Below are 18982 nucleotides of genomic sequence, written 5' to 3'. Positions count from 1 at the left end.
GGGCAATCATAAAAAAGTAGTTGCCGCCTTGGTGAGCTCTAGATTTGACGAACCATACATGGAAAAAAAGACGAACAACATATCTTCCATCAAAGTTACGGCGAACTTTCCAGGTATAGTTGTGCGAGGCAGAAAATAGAAACATTATTCGTTTAAACTACATCACATGCGAGTCTCCAGAGGCTCGAGTGTCTGTCGAAACGGTTTGCACTAATGAGCGCAGAAGGACACTTGCTAGTAAAAGTGGCAATAGTGGGCTAAACACTTAAAACAAGCTGGGGAGGCAAAAGCGAGCGGCAGAATGTGAAGCTGAAGTCTAGAAAGGAAGCCTAGCAAGATCTTGTGAGCACCGAACCAAGCAGAGCGTGCGCGCGTTCCTTCGGGGTCATTAAATGAACGCGAAAAATTATTCTTTTTCTTCCCCCCCGCCATCGCGTTCGCCATCGCTAACTGTTAAAGTGGTCCATTAGAGCCTTAAGAGAAGCCAGCCGAGGAGGAGCGATGGAAAAGTTGGTTAGAATAGTAATGATTCTTCGCAAACACCTCATGCGAGGTAAATGAATTAGCAAGGTATCTTCGGTAGATTCCGATCTTGGTTACGGTACTGGAAGAAAAGGTCCGCTAAGGTCGTTGGCCAAGAAGAGGACATATGTTTCGAGAATGGCCAAACCTTTAGTCCTGGAGTTTTCTGAGAAAAAGATTCGCAACATAAAATGAAGCTCCCTTTTGATCAACTTTCAAGCAGCTAAATGCTTCATGCCATGCCATGAAACGAGTTGGTGTTTAACTTAAGAGATAAAATACTTGCACATGAATTCGCTGGAATGTTTGTGTGTGTGTCAAACAGATTTGCATTTGCACAAGGAATGCTTTTTGAATTCGAACTCGAACGACGGAATGGATGGGTAATTAAAACGATACATATTCTTTTTTCCCCCGCGATTCGCCCATTAGGAATTTTGCAATCATTTGAATACAATTAGCACCTCGTCGGCGGACACAATTAGGGGGGGGGATTCCATCAAACCCGTCGATAGACGATGACAAATTTGTTTCCCGATGCAAAGTCACCCCTAGGCTTTAACGGTGAATGAATTGACGATCCGTCATGCGGAACCATTATCTAATTACCTAAACGAAATGTGCGCCTCAATCGTGACCATTAGAAGAAAAGAAAAAAGTCCGGAATCGTGCAAAATGGAGTTAGATAGTTTACTCTAAGTTTAATGGAAAAAGAATTGCATTAATTGAGTAGATTGGTCGCTGGCTGGTATGTTGTGATAAATGACGCCTTATTAGGCACGATTATTGCTGGACAAATAATTCGAAACGAGCCAGAGATTTGAGCCGCATATCTTAGCAAACGATTTTTCATTACAAATTTTCCTTTTCATCGAACGCGTGTGGGAGCGAACGGTCGGCATCAATTGTTATGAGAAGAGAACTGGAACAAGACGTGCGGTGTTGCTTTATCGTGGACCATTATGGTAGATTTTTCCCTCGTGTTTTCCCACGGTGCAATGGGGGTGCTCTTGCCTCTGGTTGAAAGACTGATCGTTGCTTTTCTCGAAACCATTTCCCGCCAGAAGCGTGTGTAAACTAAAGGCCCTCAGTTTAGTGGAAGCACTTCCATAAACACCACCGCGAGGTGTCAATGTCAAAAGTAAGACGCCAGGCGCCAGGGAACGAGTAAGCAGAATTACCCGAGTCAAAAACAAAGCCAACGGGGGAGGATGTTGGGAAAGCTGTTTGCGCGGAAAACCCACAGCAGATAGACCCCGTCAAATCTCTTTGTTGTAATCCGCCCCCGACAAGAACAAAAGGTTGCGCGCGGCGCAAGAGAAATATGTTTTCCCCTCAGAAGAAGGTGGTGGACGCAACACCGATTCATACACACACACACACACAGTCGCTAAAAAAGATCGCTGCCCAGCTTCGTTCCCTTCCTCTTTTGCTTTCTTCGGCTCGCGCGAAAAGGTCAGCTCGCGATCGTAATAAGCAATCAGCGGCAAAACGAACGAATTCATTTGCCTTCATTGGCAATCGAAACACCATCCCCACAAGATGGCTGATGGTTTGTTTAGATAACAAATTAATTGACCCCCGGGGCCTGAAGGCAGGCCGAGAGAGTGCGGTTTACTTCGACCTGGAAGGTGGAGCAAAAAGAGAAGATATGGGGTTTTCCAGGAGAAGATGCTGGCCCCCCAAGTTACGGGATAGCAAAGATAGGTTTGACTAAGCAGAAAGTCTTCTCCATGGTCGATCACTTCGTGACCATCAGCTGACTCGGACTCTTAATCAGCGGTCTTAACTCTTGGAGTGCCATTTGCATCGAACTATTACTAACAAGCAAAAGTTATTCAACTTTGTCCTGAAATTCATGTAACGTTATTTGGGATAAAACTCAACATCATTCGAAAATGTTTTCGTAAATCTCAGACATTCCAAAAAGCCACTTGCCAACCCCTGCTTAACGGTGTAAACACATCGTAAGTCATGACCGGCGCAACTAGTGCTCCGGTTTTTCGCTAACGTTCACGGACAACCGGGACTACCCCGGTCGCCATGTTCACATTCCATAAATATCGCGCATAGTTCCGAGAGCTCTACGGGATCCGAAGGGCCACTTAGAAACACGAAAGTCAGGGGGTTCGTGGTGCTCGCGGTAGCGAAAAGGTTCGTGACACGCGTGACCCACGCACGCTACAACCCACTCACGCGGGAAACGAGGATTGACGGGCCCTTCCCAATCTACGTCACCCACATACAAAGATGGACATCATTTACCAACAAAAAAAAAAAAAGCGAAGGAGGTTTGCCTTCGCGGATTCGACCAAGAAAGGGAACGTTGGCAAAATACCGGCCCAACAAGAACCCCCGTACCCCGTAAATGTATGCTAAATATGTAATTAAAACCCTCCGATGGGAAAACGGCGGTTTAATGACCGCACAGCGTACTGTTGTTTGCAGAAGTGCGAGTTCGGGCCCCGAGAAAAACAGGGACTAACATTGTGCGGCTCCGAATTCCCCAACGGCCTTGTTTGGAATTAAAAACACGTGAAGACCGTTGCACTGGGGTTGGTTTTGTGAGGTGTCTTTTGGAGGCACTTGGTATGATGATTGTCTGAAAGTACTGTGTTTGCCAAACCAACAAAAAGCGTTTAATTTTTATTTAAAGTTGCCTTAAAATTAAGCAAACTCCTAATCAAACAACAACCGACCGTGTAAGCAAACTGTAAGCGTTCAGTCTCCCGGAGTTCTATTTTTGAAAGAAAGACAACGAACAAAGCGACACTAGAGACATAATTCACAAAAACCATCGTTATCCCACGAGACTCGCGCATATGCTATCCGGTCGATTGGATGGGCGCGTCTTATGAAACCGGCCTCCATAGAAAAGGACGTTGAACTTTTAAAAATAAGTCAAACAGGCCTGTGGGAAACCAAATTAATACAGAACACCGCAGCAGCAAACATAGAAGTAAGATGAAACTGAAATTGATTAGGGGCAATGTTATAAGCATACCTACTTTGCTAGAGTTTTAATTCCCCCAACGATGATGAGAATGTCGCATGGACTCGTTTTGCAAATTTCTCCGTAACATGCACGTTGAAATTAACTACCGACCCAAGAAAGCCATCGTGAGCTTTGTGTCTCCGACGAAATGAAAGTCCAGGTGCGAAATTATGGATTTTCCTGCGAGCTTGGAAACTCTTCATCTTGCAGGAATATTTGCAGTCGAGAGTATTGCTCAAGCAACGACGACGACTCTATGAATCAACCGGGAACCGGTTTTGAATCGGCGTTCAATTTTGGGGCAAAATTAAAATTCCACTCCGGATTGGAGCCGCTTCGGGCTGGTGACTGACGTCATGCCAGCCAAGGTTTCTTATTCCTTTATCGTGGTTTAAATGCACTTTCAGCTGTATTAAAGTGTCGCTTACATCCCGAACGCTGCATGGCCAAGGGCAGATGCGGGCGATGACATGAAGACACGGCGCGATATATCGCATGTCCTTGTGCCGGGAAAGGACACTCCATAGTCGTTGCCGTCGTTCGGGGGGAACATTTAGTACCACACACTAAATTATGCATTTACGCGGTCAGACCAGTGCCAGAACCGAACCGAGTTGGACAAAGAACGAAAGATGAACATGGTAGTTCCATAAACAATCGCAAAACAACACACAACCTGTCGACATTAACCAGCGGAAGCCAGCGGAACGATTTGAGTCGAAAGCAGGCGCTTTTGCAGCACACCTTCGAGTTGTTGCAGCAGTAAAATTGCCGATACTGTATGTCCATTTCAGGGCCAGCCGCTGTGAAATAGTGCTGGTTCACTCCAGGCGTCGGCGGCACTGGGAAGTGAAAACGAAAGTGTTCCGGAAGGTGCAACGAATATGGGTCAATCGATATTATTCTTGTTGGCCTCTGGTTTTCTAAGGCCTTAACAGCAGGGATCTAGAACTTCTCTACCAGTAGAGGTCCAGGATTTTGCCGCTACCCAAGGTGGAACGGGAACGACCCACCAACGCCACCTTGGGAAAATGGGTTACGGTTTCGCGTGCTCGTGCTTCCGTGGAAATGAAAACATCGTGTGGCGATCTCAGGAGGGTTTTGGCCAATGATTGCTTGGCCGCGTAAACCATGAATAAATCAGCAGGCAAGAAAACTTCATTTGCATACCAAGTGTGATGGGCTGGGAAACGAGGCGTGTGAAACAAATGAAAAATGGAACCTTTGCGAGGGAAAACATTCAAAAATCTTCGATAAAGCCTGCTGTGATTTCCTTAAATTGATCAATCGAATCGATGAACTGCTTCTTGAACAGGATAATAATTGACCGTGGAATTACTTACCCCTTCAGCAATACTAAACTTTCCCGGTGTTTCTTTGAATTTTCCTAAAACGAAACATAATGCGAAATATACATTGTTAAGCAGAACAATCTTCCGGAAAGGACCCATAGAAGGTGGCTGGATATTCAATATCTTACCATATTCATCTTGCTCCGACGGCTGATCCTTGCTGCTGGTAGTGAACTCGGAGTTTTTCGTCGACAGGGCCGACTCGAGGTCGATCGTCTCGATGGCGGCCGTGTCTCCGGAAGCCATCGCCCTATCTAGTTACGGATGTACACCCGTCGCCGCCTCCCTCCCTTAGTTCGCACTTGGTTTTCTACCCTCGTCACACTCACACTCACTTCGACCCGGTAGAGCACCGGATTTAAATCTCAAGACCACACCACAGGTTTGAGGATTTTGGGATTTTTCTTCTTTTTCTCGATTGCAGCAGCAATGCACAAAGGATATATTTTGGCTTGGTGTGCCGGTTTCGATGATTATCTTTCCCAAACGAGGATTGTGTGTACCTTTGACACACAGCAGCACACACTTCTAATGCATTCGGCTGAAACACATTCACTTTAGCGCATTTGCATCACATGGCAATTTTTCGACGGTACGCTTCGAAGATTGAGCAGGTTGGAAGATTTTTCGATGCGCTTCACACCGCACTGTGGGAATTTTCACAAACTCACTTCTTGCTTCACTTTCGTTGCAGGTTGACGGATGCGCTCCTAAGCAAATGCAATTTTGTAAACCTACGCCTACTTTGCTACTTTTTGCTACTATGATTCGATCGATGCACGCAGGAGCACCACGTGCCGATTGATTACTACAAATGAACAGCACACACCACCGCTACCACCTGATTCCACTCTGCAAGGACAACAAGGACATTATCAATTAGAGAATTTAAAGGAAAGAGCTGAACAAGATTACCACCAGAATAGTTATCAAGTACCAATGGGACAAATCAGCGTAATGCAACACATAACACTTTCTCTTAGCTTTGTGTTCCTATGCTTTAAATAATAGTTTTTCTTCTACAAAGTAGTAGGATTACAACCATCCGCTGCCAAAACATCCGCAATGTTACATCCTTCGACGATGACATCCGATTCCAAGAAATGTCAAACAAGGTAGCTTTCGACGATGCAAGGAAAAATACTTTCGCCACGAACTCTTTGGACAATTTTAAACGAGTTCGTGATGTTTTCCTTGACAAACGATTTCCAATCTTTATAAAACGGCTAGCAAATAAAGCATATGGCATCGGGTAAAAGATGGGTTTCTATTTGCTTCAGTCCACGACTTTACACCGTTTCGATGCAGTGCTACCCTGAGGGGCGTAATCGGTACGAACGCTTTCCATCCGCCCTTGAAGAAGAAAGGAAGGCAAGAAAGGGTTTCGATGCCTGAAGCCAGCTACCCTCATTTCGACCGCTACCTCCCCCGGGCGCTACGGTTTCTTGTGCGAATTACCCGACCGAGTGCAATCGTTTTGACGAGCGCCGGCCGTCTTTCACGACAAGACTTTTCTCTATCTCCAATTCACCGCTCCCTTTACTACGCCCAGGGAGGTTTCCTCGGGCTTAAAAACGAAAAAAGAAAAACGGGAAGGAAATCAATAACTTTTCCGCTCGATATTTTCCTCCACCGTACGGCGAAAAAGTATGTGGTTACATGAAAACGACGACAGCTCGACGGCGGTGGGTCACACAAACGCGCGCGCACATGCACATTCAAACACACTTACACGCACACACACACACACCCATACAGCGTAGCAGGTGCATCTAGCAAAGCGTATACACACGGTCAGTTTCGGTAGAGCGCAGCAGACACACCTAGCTTTTCCCGTTTTCCATGCCCAAACCTACCACCAACAACAACAACAACACGCGCTCCGGTTGGTTAGTGTCGTGTTTTTGCCGTGTTTGCTTTAGGATTTCAACGTTGTGTGGTTTCCTGCTTTTTCTTAGTTTGGTAATATCTGGCTACGATGATGCCGACGACGGGGAAAACGAAGGGCCCGTGGCCACCTCCGACCTGCGGCATTCCATGCAGCGCTTAAGACGGTGTGTCAGGTTGCCGATAACTCCGCTACGGTCGCTACCCCAGTGTCGTTTGCTATTGCTCATGACATCGGAATCCCGGTACCCTTCGAAATCGTCTGTCGCGATACGAACAGTTGAGATGAATCACGACCTTTGGATACTATTGTCACTAATGACTTTTCGCATAAAAGGAAACCGAAGCCAACAAAGGCTAGTGGTGAAAGTACTTTAGTTATCAAAACACCTCGGACATCAATGAGCCCCGGACAGCAAGTTATTTCAATACTGATCAAAACTTCAAAATTGTGAATGACATTCTATGACGAAAGAGCGGGGCGACACCAATCCGAAAGGGAGCTCAAGTTTTCATTCAATTTTCACCATTCATACGGGACGGGATTTTTTTCTTCACACCTAAATTCCACGACATTCGTCGTCATCAGCATCTCCTGCAACCTTCAATTGCTCACACAATTCCGACCAGTTTTAACGTCGAGAAACAATGCGAAATCTTCACTACGGGATTCACTGACGCGCCGCGAATACGATTTCGTGATTCTTTTTTCGCACACCCTGCGCCCGACATTGATCACGGACGGACCTTCGCAGCGTAATCAGGAGCATACACCTAATTTATTCCCGGAGCGAGTATCGTGTTTCACTTGAACCGCAGCGAATCCTACCGACGAGCTGTATTACGGCGCCCCAACGTGTACACGGCTATTCGAGGAGATTGGTAAAACTTCTCGGGTGGCTAGTTACTGACCGAAAGAAAATCTATCCCAGCAAATAAAATTTGCTATCGAACGGTGGTACGCTGGAAAAAGTACTGATCTGACGTCGGGGCTCTCGCTTAGTGTTGGCAGAATCGGGATTCGGAAGATTCGAGCTCTCGATCTCTTCGCGAATCCGAAAGGATTGAGTCCCATTTAACAGATTCGGATCAAGATTGATTCGTTTGGGATTTGATTCGAACTGACCGTTTCTGGCTTGATCCGAATCTATTGAATTAGATTTGACTCGATACATTAACCTATTTTTAACAAAGAAATATAGTAGAACGTCGATTACAGAGATGTTCTATCATTGCATGTAGTCCACGGAGTGACAATTATTCAGACCAGGACCTGATTTAAATTTCTTCTTTAGATAGTGCTACATGTAAAAATCACTGTACCAGACTTTCAGTGCCTGCTAAGAACATCGTTTTCATACGTTCCTTGAATTTCAAGCTGGATAGAACTACTTACAACGGTAAACCACACATCGGTTTTGTGTGGAACGTTTTTATTATGAAAAAAGCGAGTTGTTAGTTGCAATTTGAGAAGCGATTCAGACTAGGATAAACGATTTCCAGACCAGCATCGATTGGTTTACATTGTCTCGCGATTGTATGCGGATTGAGATTGGGATTTAGGGATTCGATTTCCCCACCACTAGAACGAAACTGTCAACGAGCAAGCCCACGGTTACTTTGACTAAGCTAATTGCTTAAATTAAGCTTTGGTAGAAGAACCTGGTTGGAAAATGAAACATTTTGAATTGCAACTGAAGGCAGTCAAAAGAAATAGAAACAATAATTCAGTTCAATAGTTTAAAAATATATACGTAAATGAGGCCCCGACATAGATCCTAGTCTTTCTACTGGTTCACCTGTTGCATACATTCGGTATATTGTCACACAAGACCCACGACCGAACAAAACGAACGCCGGGACCTCATTTACTCTACCATCTAAATTTCTACAAAAAAGGAAAATAGCTATTTGCATGTACTCGTAAGGCACTATTTTATTATATCATGTTTGTGCAGAAACAGGGCTTAACAATGAAATGCGAAACACGTACACACTTCTATACTAATCTTCTTTCACATTGCTTAGTCTCGATAGTATAGATGCGTTTCTATTCTGAGAGGAACTAGTGGTTATGGTATTACGATTAACCAATGGCTCACGAATCCTTGGGCACATAAACACAGCATTGGAATGTACCGGCACGCATAGCGGAGTGTGGAAGCGGGAGGATCGTCTACAGGAGCTAAACGCTCAACATCTACTAACGACTACAAACACGTGATTCGTAACAGCTTCAATTTTGGTGTTTTCCGTAAAGTTTCGATCGAGCCACAAGGAGAACGATGTGCTCATTCCAGTAACAGTGCGAACTGTAGTATATTCCCTTGTCTTTTTGCCAGATCTGATCTAGTTAAATTCTCTAAGAACAACGAACGATTCATAAGTTAAATGGATTTTTCATAGATAGTTCCATTTCTATATTTTTCCGCTTATCTTTAGACCAACCAATCAGTTGCTTTGCCTACAGTCTCTGCCGATCTTATTCCATGCCATACTTTTAGGGTACGAAAAAAGGGAATCTAAAGTGAGCTCGTGCACGTGCACCGAACGGAAATACATGTCACCGTATATGCTCTAACATCACAATTGAACAGTATTGTAGTTTTATTTCCGCTTTCCAATTTCTCCCAAAGCGACGAATCTATCCGTTTATCACTCCGCCCCAAAGCGGGGGATGGTAAAGTTCTCCCAAGGCTCCTCTGCCTTTCATTCCTTCCGTTTTCTATCATTTAGTACAATATCAGCGTATTGGATTTTTACTTACATCCATGGCATTGCCTTTCTAGGGGCTACAAGAAATCCTACGTGGTGAAAGGAGGTAAAGCTTCTTTTAGGTTTTGCTTAACATTTTGTGTGGTTTCGAACCCAAACCTCGCGGACGCCTCCTCATCGCGCCCTGGGGGCAAAATAATACTATAACACTTAAACAAATTAAAAGTACGATTACAATAATTAAAAACACCATTCCGTCCGCGCGTTTCTTATCGATGGCTATACTTTTTGATTGCTATCTTAGCCGATTTCATTCTCCCGCAGTGTTGGGAGCAGTTTCTTGCCACGTCGTCATTTCTGCTGGTGCGAATGATGGTGCGGGTGTGGTTGATGGTGGTGGTGATTCTGGCGGCGTTTCAGCAGCGTCAGGCTCGTGCTGGGATCGCTCAGCGAGTACGTTTCCGGTTCGAACACCGGTGGATATTCCATGTTGGGATAGTCGAGTACGGTCGGAGCAACGGCAGGTTGATTCGGGCCGAAATTGGTTGTTAGGATGGTACCCGTCGAGGTGGTGCTGGCCGTCATCACCGAGGGGATCCCGTTGCCACCAGCGGTTGTCGCCATCGGAAGCGCAGCACCGGAGTCCGTTGGTAACTGTTGGATTCCCTGTGAAGGAACCTACAAGACAGAAAAAAACAAGAGAAGATTAAATAGATGAAAGTGTAATAAAACCAAGAAAAGAGAACAGGACGAGGCATTTACCTTGGTGTAGGAAATCGGAGAGAACACCTCATGATCGATCGGCTGATCCGGTCCATGGTGATGCTGTTGGTGGTTCTTACCGAAAATCGCCCGATGTAACCCGGGTGACCCAAGTAACTTTTTCTCCTTCGCAGTCTTTGTCGAACCGAAGCTAAGCTTCGTGAAGTAGGATGTCGCACCACCACTACTAGCTCCACCTCCACCGTTTCCACTCCCCGCTGAACCACTTCCACCAAAAGCACCACCACCACTTCCATTGGCGCCTCGCTCTGGGGCCGAATTTTTCCGCATATTTTGTTGCTTGCCCGAGTTTTCCTTAAAATCCGACGAACTATTGCATGTGTTGGATTTTTTTATTCCTCCCGTGCCGAAAAGTCCCACACCACTAGAGGGACCAGCACTAGGACCAGCGTCCCCGACGCCTCCGACCACCTGCTGAAAGAGCAGTGCAGAATGTTGCTCGAAGGCTGCATTCAGTTCGTTGTTGTTCTTCTTTCCACCACCGATGACGCCCGAGAACGGAATGAGCGCCGGTTGGTGTTTCAGGTTTACATTCACTATCGCCCCCGGCGTGGCCGGTTTGTCGAGCTGCTTCGTTTTGAGCGATTCCTTATCGTTGTTGTTGCTGCTAGCACCAACGCCACTAGAGCCACCACCACCACCCCCCGGTGCAGACTGTTTGAACTGGAACAGTTTCTCGCTACTCGCCTTAAAGTTTTCCAACCGAGCCTTGTTCTTGCCCCGCTTGAAACTATCCCGCAGCGAAAGTCCACTCCGATGGTGGTGATGTTGCTCCGCTGTGTTCGAACTGGAAACCGAAAGCGAGGAAGAAGATGACGACGATACGACACCAGCACCCGTCATCATCGAACCTCCTACAGATTCGGACGCATCCGGTGCGACCTTGCGATCACCAGAGTTTATCCAATTGAAGGTTTTTTTCTTTATCGATCCACCACCACCACCGCTACTTCCTCCCGCGCCAGTGGAACTGCTGCTAGTGATGATGTTAGCTCCACCGATGGTTACGCCACTGGCGTTCAAACTTGAACTACCAGCGAGAGCTCCTGCTCCACCGGTGCGGTTCGTTTTGTTTCGTTGATCATACGGATCGTCGCCGGAAATCATTTCGTACCCGAAATCGCGCAACTTTTGACCCTCCTTGCTGCGCGTGTACAGAATATCCTCATCGTCCAGCTTGAAACTTTGCGCGTAATCGGGAGTGATCGGTAACTGCCGTCGCTGGATTTGTTTTACCGCTTCGGGAATCGCTGGTGCCGGTGCCGTCGTTGCAGAAAGCTGACCCTGCCCATCCGCGTTCGATCCCGTCGGCCTTTTGCCACCCTTCCGATCGTCCAGCTTCTCGACACCGAGACACACCCGCTTGTTGTACATATCCTGCGCCTCCTCCGCCTGCTTCTGCAGCATCAGATCCTTCAGCGTGATCATCGACTGGAGGTTGCCGCTGTGCGAGTGCGACCCCGTGTCCCAGGTGTTGCCGGCGTGTATCTTCGGCACGGTAAAATCCATCGCTTTCGACGTCGTAAAATCGAACTCCACCAGGTTCGGGTTGGACGCGTGAATGTAGTTGTGCGGCGAGATACGTTTCGTTTTGCGGGCACGATTCAGCAACTCGGCCGCTTCACTCATCGTCGGTGTAGCGGGTGGCTCGCGAATGATCACCGGTGGCGGTGGCGGTGGAGGGGCCGGTGTCGGGGTGGCCGCTCGGGGAGGGGGAGGAGGAACGGCGGCGGCAGGCCGGTTCTCTACAGTTTCGCGTGGTACCGGAATCGAGGAACCCGAACCGGATGCGAGTGAAAGATTGCTGGCACTAAAGTTACCTCCATCGGCAGCGTGTGCCATGCCGGCGGATGTGGACGCCATCCCCGTTGAGAGTGGGTAACCGCTCTCGGGCGAAACTGAAGCCGTCCCGATCTGAAGCCCACCGGCTCCCGGCACCTTTCGGTAGCTTTTGAACTGTGGCGTTGGCACTGGCATTTCACTCGAGTTACTTTTCTCCACGCTTCGATGGGAGGAGAAAAGCCCAAAAAACTTGCTACCCTCCCCACCACCACTACCTCCATTTCCTCCACCAGGACCATTCAAACCACTGCCTGTTGCTCCTGGTCCTCCTCCTCCACCACCACCAGCATTACCGGATTGATGGCTCTGGTGACTTGTATCCGATCCGATCTTGGTAAACTTTTTTAACGAACCAAAATTGAATCGATCCGGCTTGGACGATGTCGGAGTGCTATTGCTGGCCGCAATCATCGAGTGCGATCCGTTGCCACCGGCACCGGCCAGCTGTGGCGATGGAGTACAGAGAAGATTCAACTTTGTGGTGCTATCCATCAACCCGAGCTCCTCGTCGGAACTGTCCGTTTCGGAGTACAGATTTTTCGCGTCAAACTCCGACGGCGTGTGCTGGGTGGCACCGGTTGATCCACCTCCCGTTCCGCCACCCACCGTGACACCCTTGAGCGTCGCCTGCTTGATGTACTCCATCCACTGGACGAGTGCGTCCTGCGTTTCGGCCGCGAAGTAGAACGTCTTGTACGGATGGTACACCTTGAAGGCGTGCGGCCGCGAATGGACCTCCTTGGCATGGGAGATGGTAAAGCCCGACAGAAAGATCATGCTGTTCGCTTTCGGTGCCTCTTTGCTGCGGAACCCGTACAGGGTGGTCTCGATTAGAACGAAGTAGTATTTCGCCCAATACGAAACACCGTTGCGGTCCTTCGTACGTCGGTACAAATGACCCTGGATGTCGCTAACACAGAGTGTCTTTAGTGAGACATTTCGGCGCTTCGAAAGGAGTGAGTTTTTCTTCTTCAACGTAAGACTCTTGGTTTTGTTTGGGGTCAACAGTTCCGAGCTCGAATCTCCGGTTGGAAGGCTCGGAACGGTGGTGGTGGTGGTGGTTCCGGTGCTACTACTTGGCGGCGCCACCGGAACTGATGGTGATGGTGGCGGTTCGTTCGGTGTGGGTACGATTTTCGCTATCGGCACGGGAACCGCCGGTCTCGAGGCCGGAACCGGTGGAATAGCTGTGCGTTCGGCCGGTTTCGGGGTCGGTGAAGCGGGTAGTGGTTGCGTTCGGTTTTGCTTTAGATCGATTACGTTGGCGAGTTTCGATTTGTTTGGATTATCGTCCCGACTGTCGAGTGTGTTGCTTAGAGAAGACACGAAGCCGGGTTCCGGAAAGGGTGGTAGGGTTCGTTTGGGGCGCGGTGGTGGCACAGGTGGAGCCTTTTGAAGGTGCTCTTTACGGGGTTCTATCGCAGGTGGCATGTCTATACGATAAAGTAGAAAAAATAAGGTAATCAGTCTCACTTAACATTTTTCCAATGCGCATTTGAAACCTTACCGCTCAGTTCATCATCATACGCCGGCGTACTGTAGCTTTTATCCAATCGCCCTCGCTTGACCATTTCACGGTTCACAACCACCGTGTTGATCGCTTCGGCCAGCTCTGGCTCTTTCGAAAGGTGTCGTTGCATCGGTATCGGCTTCAACGGTGCTACCGTGGATGGCGTTGTCGTAGGTGGTGCTGGCGGTGCGATTGAAATCGCTGTGGATTGTACACCACCACTCGGCGTGCTAAAAATAACGAGGACAAATTGGGCATCAATTATTCAGCTTTCGATGCCCCATGCAAAGGGATGATCCGTGATGGATTCGTTAGTATTACCTTCCGTTGTGATGGCCGTTGGTAATGGTGGGCGCCTTGGTTCGATTCGCAAAAGATTCGAATCGCTTCACGCGCTCCGTGACAGTCGGTGGCACTACGACGGGCACGGCGGGCGGAAGATCTTCGTCGACGTACGGGATCGGTTCGAACGTTTCCAGCACCGTGCTGTCCACCTTGCACGTGTACTTGGTGTCCACGTGGCACTGGTCGGCTTTCGAACTGGACTCAAAGCGCACCACTTTCGAGACGCCCGCTTTGTACGCATCGGCGCTGGTACCACCGTTGGCTGCTCCCGTGATGATTGCAAGATCATTCGGTGGCGCACATACGGACGTACCAGCCAGCAAGTCGGTCTGTCTCGGTACGACTACGGGAGGAACTTCCGGTGGCACGATATCGGGAAGCGAACTTTGCAGTCCACCGAAACTGCTGCACTTTCCGGACACCCCGACCGTGGCCGCTACTGCATCGATGCCAGTGGACGATGGTCCACCACCACCACCTCCACCACCGCCCACTAGCCCGAGACAGGTCGTCGTAGGTCGGGGTGACATTTCCAGCCCGAACCCAAACGACACGGACTTGTCGCGCAAGTGCTGCAGGTCGCTCGAGAGTAGCGGCTTGCCTTTCCGGCCTTCGTGCCACGAGGATACACCGACCAGATCCTTGAAACTGGACAGCGTATGGCGCCGCTGCAAAACCGCCCGCGGTTTCGGCAGGTACAGTCGGAATGTTTCGCCCTTGTCCGCCTCCTTACCGCCCACGACATCGGTTGGCGTGAGGATGTCGCTGCCGTCCGATTCCGTGTCGGACGGGACGTGCTTCTCCGGGACGCGATCGAGCGGAAGGAGCGAAAAGTCCTGCAACGCGAACGTATCGGTGGCCCGAGGGCTGGGGACGCTTTCACCCCAGCGGTACGGAAGTGATCGCTTCTTGCTCGGCAAGCGGTACGGTTTGATGTAGATTTGGCCGTAGATCTTAATGTGTTTGGGTCGCTTTTTCAGCGTCAGCAGGACATCTGTAATATAGGGGAAGGGAATGACAAACACACGAGAGAAACATGAAGATCGTTAAAACCACAGCATTGAGGCATAAAACAAAAAAGGGCAACAATAGAGAAGGGGATTATAGTGAAGAAGAAAATACGCAATAATTATCCCTCAAGTGTACTGGACATCAGCGGCCTTTTTCATCGAACGCCGTCGTAAATCGCGGCAAAGGTTGCTTGGATAGAAAACCAATAAACACAAATCAAAAGATCAGGGATGAGAAAGCGAAGGAAAGAACAACGTGTTTCGGCTACCTTTTGACCATACAGGGGAAAACCAACACCAAGCCATAAGCCCAAGCAACGGCACTTACCTGGCGGTGATTCCTGTAGCTGCAGCAGGACCTTTTTGTACTCCCAGCCGACCACGGTCTGGTAGTTGATTTGCACTATTTCATCGCCTTCCTCGACCTTGCCGGAGTTGTGGGCGGGCGAGTTGAACTTTATTTCGGTGATGCTGGCAAACGGGGAAGGGAAGGTAAAAACGAAACATGAAAAACCGACGAAAAGCAAGGTATGGGATTAGAAACGGATGATGTTTTCACAGCACATTTGCACGATAATTGGTGAGGATCACAGTAGGCGCGCTGCCTTCTGTTCCCGGCGTGATGTCAAAATAACCTTCAAAGGGAACGAACGTATCATCGGAATGTGAGGAACACAGAGAAGGGAAGCAAAACAACTTGTTTTAACCTTCCCTTTTTCGGGACAAAAAGAATTTATGATCTCAGCTTGTAACGGACATGCTCTTCTTGATCCTCACACTCTCTTTTATCTTGCACTTACCGGTGCACACCATGGAAGCTTTGCATAATCAGGAAACCAAGGTCCGACTCGCGCTTCTTCAGCGTTACCAGATCGAGCGACGCAGGCTGCAGGATGATGGGATCGGTAATGTCCTTAATGATGTATTCACCGATGTTCGCTAGCTTGATCGCGTTTTGGCGGATCTATCAAAGGGAGAAAAAAACAAAACATTATAGTAGCACAACATGAGCAGCACGCGTAAAGGTGTAGGGTCGTACCGCTTGTACTGGCATCAGGGAGAACCGGTCGCGCATAGCCACCGTGGCCACTTCCAGCCCGAATCGCATACACTGTTTCCGTAGTTCATCGAATTTCTTTTGACCTGTACGAACGAATAAATGGAAGACGATCGATTGAAGGTGCTGTAAAACTTTCGGGAAGGATTATTATCGTTTGGTATGTTTCCCACCTCGGAACGGTGCCCGATCGAGCCACTCGATCAGCGCCTTCAGGTGAGTGATCGTGCGCGTAATATCCTTCAGTACGGCCGTCTCGAGCTTTTCCTGGTCGGAAAATTCCAGCTGCTTCGTCAGCGAATGGGCCGCGGTCGCGACGTGTAGCGCCAGGAACTGTAGGTTCTCCTTGTCCAGGTTGTAGTTCTGTGGGAGATTAAGTTAGAGACCATTCGTGAGCCATGTTTATCACGCGCCGTTCTCCCGAATGATGTACGTGACTATGAGCGAAAGAAACAAAAGCAATGCCCCATACACTGGTCACGGTGTAGCCGATAGTGAAGGCAAAGTAGTCGACGATCGGCCAGCGAAAAGATGAGAACGGGGAAAAAGTTGTCCCACTTCCGGGGCACCACGCGATAAGCGGACGCCAGTATAAACAAGCTCCAACCGTGCGCGCCCCAAAACACTATCAGCGCCAAAGCCGGTGGTGGTATCGTGAATGAAGAAGTACAAATAAACGTTCCCTTGGTCCAGGCAAACGTGCATAAGAATGTTCTTTTCTTTATCTTCTCCCAGACCCACAACTGGCGGCGTTGCGCAACACGAAGGGCGTGTAGGAAACGAAGGGATGGGCAAAGAAGGCCAGTTTTGAGGTCGCCTTGCCGGTTTGAAGAGGCTGTTGTTTCGATGCATGTTTTTTTTTTTTTAGTTTCCTCCGTCGTCTTTCGCTCAACACGGCAAAACATTTGCTGCAGCACACCCCAACAACTGAGACCCTTCCCTGCTCACCCGGTGCGCGGATCGTCCGTTCCCGCATGGTGTGCGGTCCCTGTTCCCGCGATTTGTGCACATGGCCGTTTCATTTTCGTTCTCCGCTTTCCCTTCGTACGCCCTTTGTTGCCCATTTCGGTCCGATGGAAACGGTTGTTGCTGACTAATGCAGTGTAAACATAGGGCCTTGGGGGACTGGGACTGGTTGGTGCTGGGATGCACTTTTGGGTGCAAGATCAAACATGTTGCAACACGATGCACATATTCTGCGCAACGCTGACGCTAAACCCAACAATGAATGGCTGACAGAATAGATAGAGTGAGTGAGTGAGTGAGGGAGGGAGCAACATGGGTGTAAGAATCGCATCCGAAACCGCGACCAACGGAACGCTGGCCGCCGGGTCGGAGGTTTCAAGTGGCGGGTGCTTTATGGAAGCGAACTGTAATTAGCGTTAATAAACTGTAAACGCATTCGGGGAGAGATGCTTGGCTGGAAGTGGCCGCCTGATGGAAGGCCTTTGCTGCTGGGATACATGCGATCCGGGGTGGTTGCGTATCGAGGAGCGTTTGTTGTTCTCAGGCAGTGGGACAAATTTTTTAGTTTGCAAGCAAAATTCTCATGCTTCCGCGTGACAATGGAACATGAATGATTTATTATTCGACAAAACAAAATTGAATAATTTATTAATTTCCCCGTTGGAAACACGTTTCAATTAACTTGTCCTACGTATGAGATAAGTACGCAATTTAATTCAATTTACTAAATATGCTGTAAAAAGTTCTCTATAGACATACAGATAGAAACTACAGCGTACTTGTAATGAGTATGTTAGATAAAACCGTTGGCAGAAATACTTACGAAGTTTTTCAAATTTTCTACAGCCTCCAGCACGATTTCCTGGTGTCCGATCACGTGCATACCGAGCTGCTCTAGTTCGTAAGGCCGGATGTTGAGCAGTTGCTTTCCGCCGACACCGTTGTTGGTGAACGACTGCACATAGTGGTACATCGAGTTGTCCAGACCTGAATAGAAAGAAGAAGTCATCCGATAGAGTCATAGTTATCAACCGTTGTTTCAGTTCCACGAAGAATTTCTGAGTAAACTAAAAAAAAAGGTAATAAATAGTGAATCATCCGCGGTTTCGTCGTGGTGACCCAACCCGCAGATCAGTGATAGGAGTTACTGGGCAATCATTATGCATGTATCTGGCTGGACTTGTTGCCCCCTGTTGACCAGAGTGTCCAGTGCCTTAATTACGTCCGGTTTCCGTTCCGCAAACCGTTGTGGTCGGCGGCCGATACGGGGCGCACCCTCGTTATTTCCAACCGGGCCCGACCCCGATTCAAACTTATTCGCACGAGGATTTTCTACCTCTCTTTTTTTTGTATGGCACCAAAGTGAAAATACAATTCATGTTTCCAACAGGGAGGCGCGATTCCTCCAGAGGATCGTCGGGAGGATCGGTAATGCGAAGTGGCACGGTATGCTTCAAAAGGTGTGCGACGAAACCTACAAACCACCGTAGCGCGCGCGCCTGACCCTGTTTTTGGACCTTACCTTGTGCGGATGGTGGCGGCTTCGAACGAAAATTGATGATATCAGCGCGCGCGGGGCGCGTTCTTTGGTGGAATGTGCCAACATCGCTTGAATGCATAGAGAAACCCTCTGACCCCTTGCCGTGGCCCAAAACGCAGAATCAACATTCCCCTACGAGACGATGCCAGTAACCTTTAAGCGATAGGTTCAAAACTTTGGTTCCACCAGGCCTGCTTTGTTGTAATCGCTGCAATATTGGTTCTCTTTGAGGAATGTGCTGAATTCGTTTCTATTTACCTTTTAACCAGTCCGTCACCATATCGGCGCTCCATTCTGCGACATTTATGTAAGCCATCGCTGCTCGCCGTCTGCCCGCTTGTGGTGGATTGTAGAATGAAAAATCACCGCGCTAATCACTGTCGGAGAATTCGGCGGAGGAAGAGGCGAGTATCAGTCGCTTAGTTCTCCGTTTTCTTAAAGATCTTTTTCCCCACTAC

The 18982-nt window shown here is 48.5% G+C and overlaps 2 protein-coding genes across 2 annotated transcripts in view; both read right to left on the bottom strand.

Annotated features, from left to right (window-relative positions):
* Positions 1–5179, bottom strand: part of LOC131284345 (uncharacterized) — a 38345-nt gene extending 33166 nt beyond the window's left edge. The window contains 2 exon segments of the mRNA XM_058313204.1: positions 4861–4904; positions 4998–5179. Of these exon segments, the coding sequence (XP_058169187.1) occupies positions 4861–4904; positions 4998–5115 (162 nt within the window). The 5' untranslated portion in view covers positions 5116–5179.
* Positions 5180–8689: 3510 nt separating this feature from the next.
* Positions 8690–18965, bottom strand: LOC131282774 (uncharacterized). The gene is made up of 10 exons (XM_058312315.1): positions 18783–18965; positions 17808–17971; positions 16192–16381; positions 16001–16104; positions 15762–15925; positions 15290–15432; positions 13928–14945; positions 13604–13827; positions 10234–13529; positions 8690–10137 (listed from the first exon to the last, which is right to left on the bottom strand). The coding sequence occupies exons 1-10, from the start codon at positions 18838–18840 to the stop codon at positions 9823–9825; spliced, it is 5676 nt and encodes a 1891-aa protein (XP_058168298.1). The 5' UTR covers positions 18841–18965; the 3' UTR covers positions 8690–9822.
* Between the last annotated feature and the right edge of the window lie 17 nt (positions 18966–18982).

This window comes from Anopheles ziemanni, chromosome 2 (assembly GCF_943734765.1).
Source record: "Anopheles ziemanni chromosome 2, idAnoZiCoDA_A2_x.2, whole genome shotgun sequence".
NCBI classification, from domain to species: Eukaryota; Metazoa; Arthropoda; class Insecta; order Diptera; family Culicidae; genus Anopheles; species Anopheles ziemanni.
The sequence above is the reverse complement of the archived record's forward strand: the minus strand, read 5'-3'. Positions and strand labels throughout refer to the sequence as shown.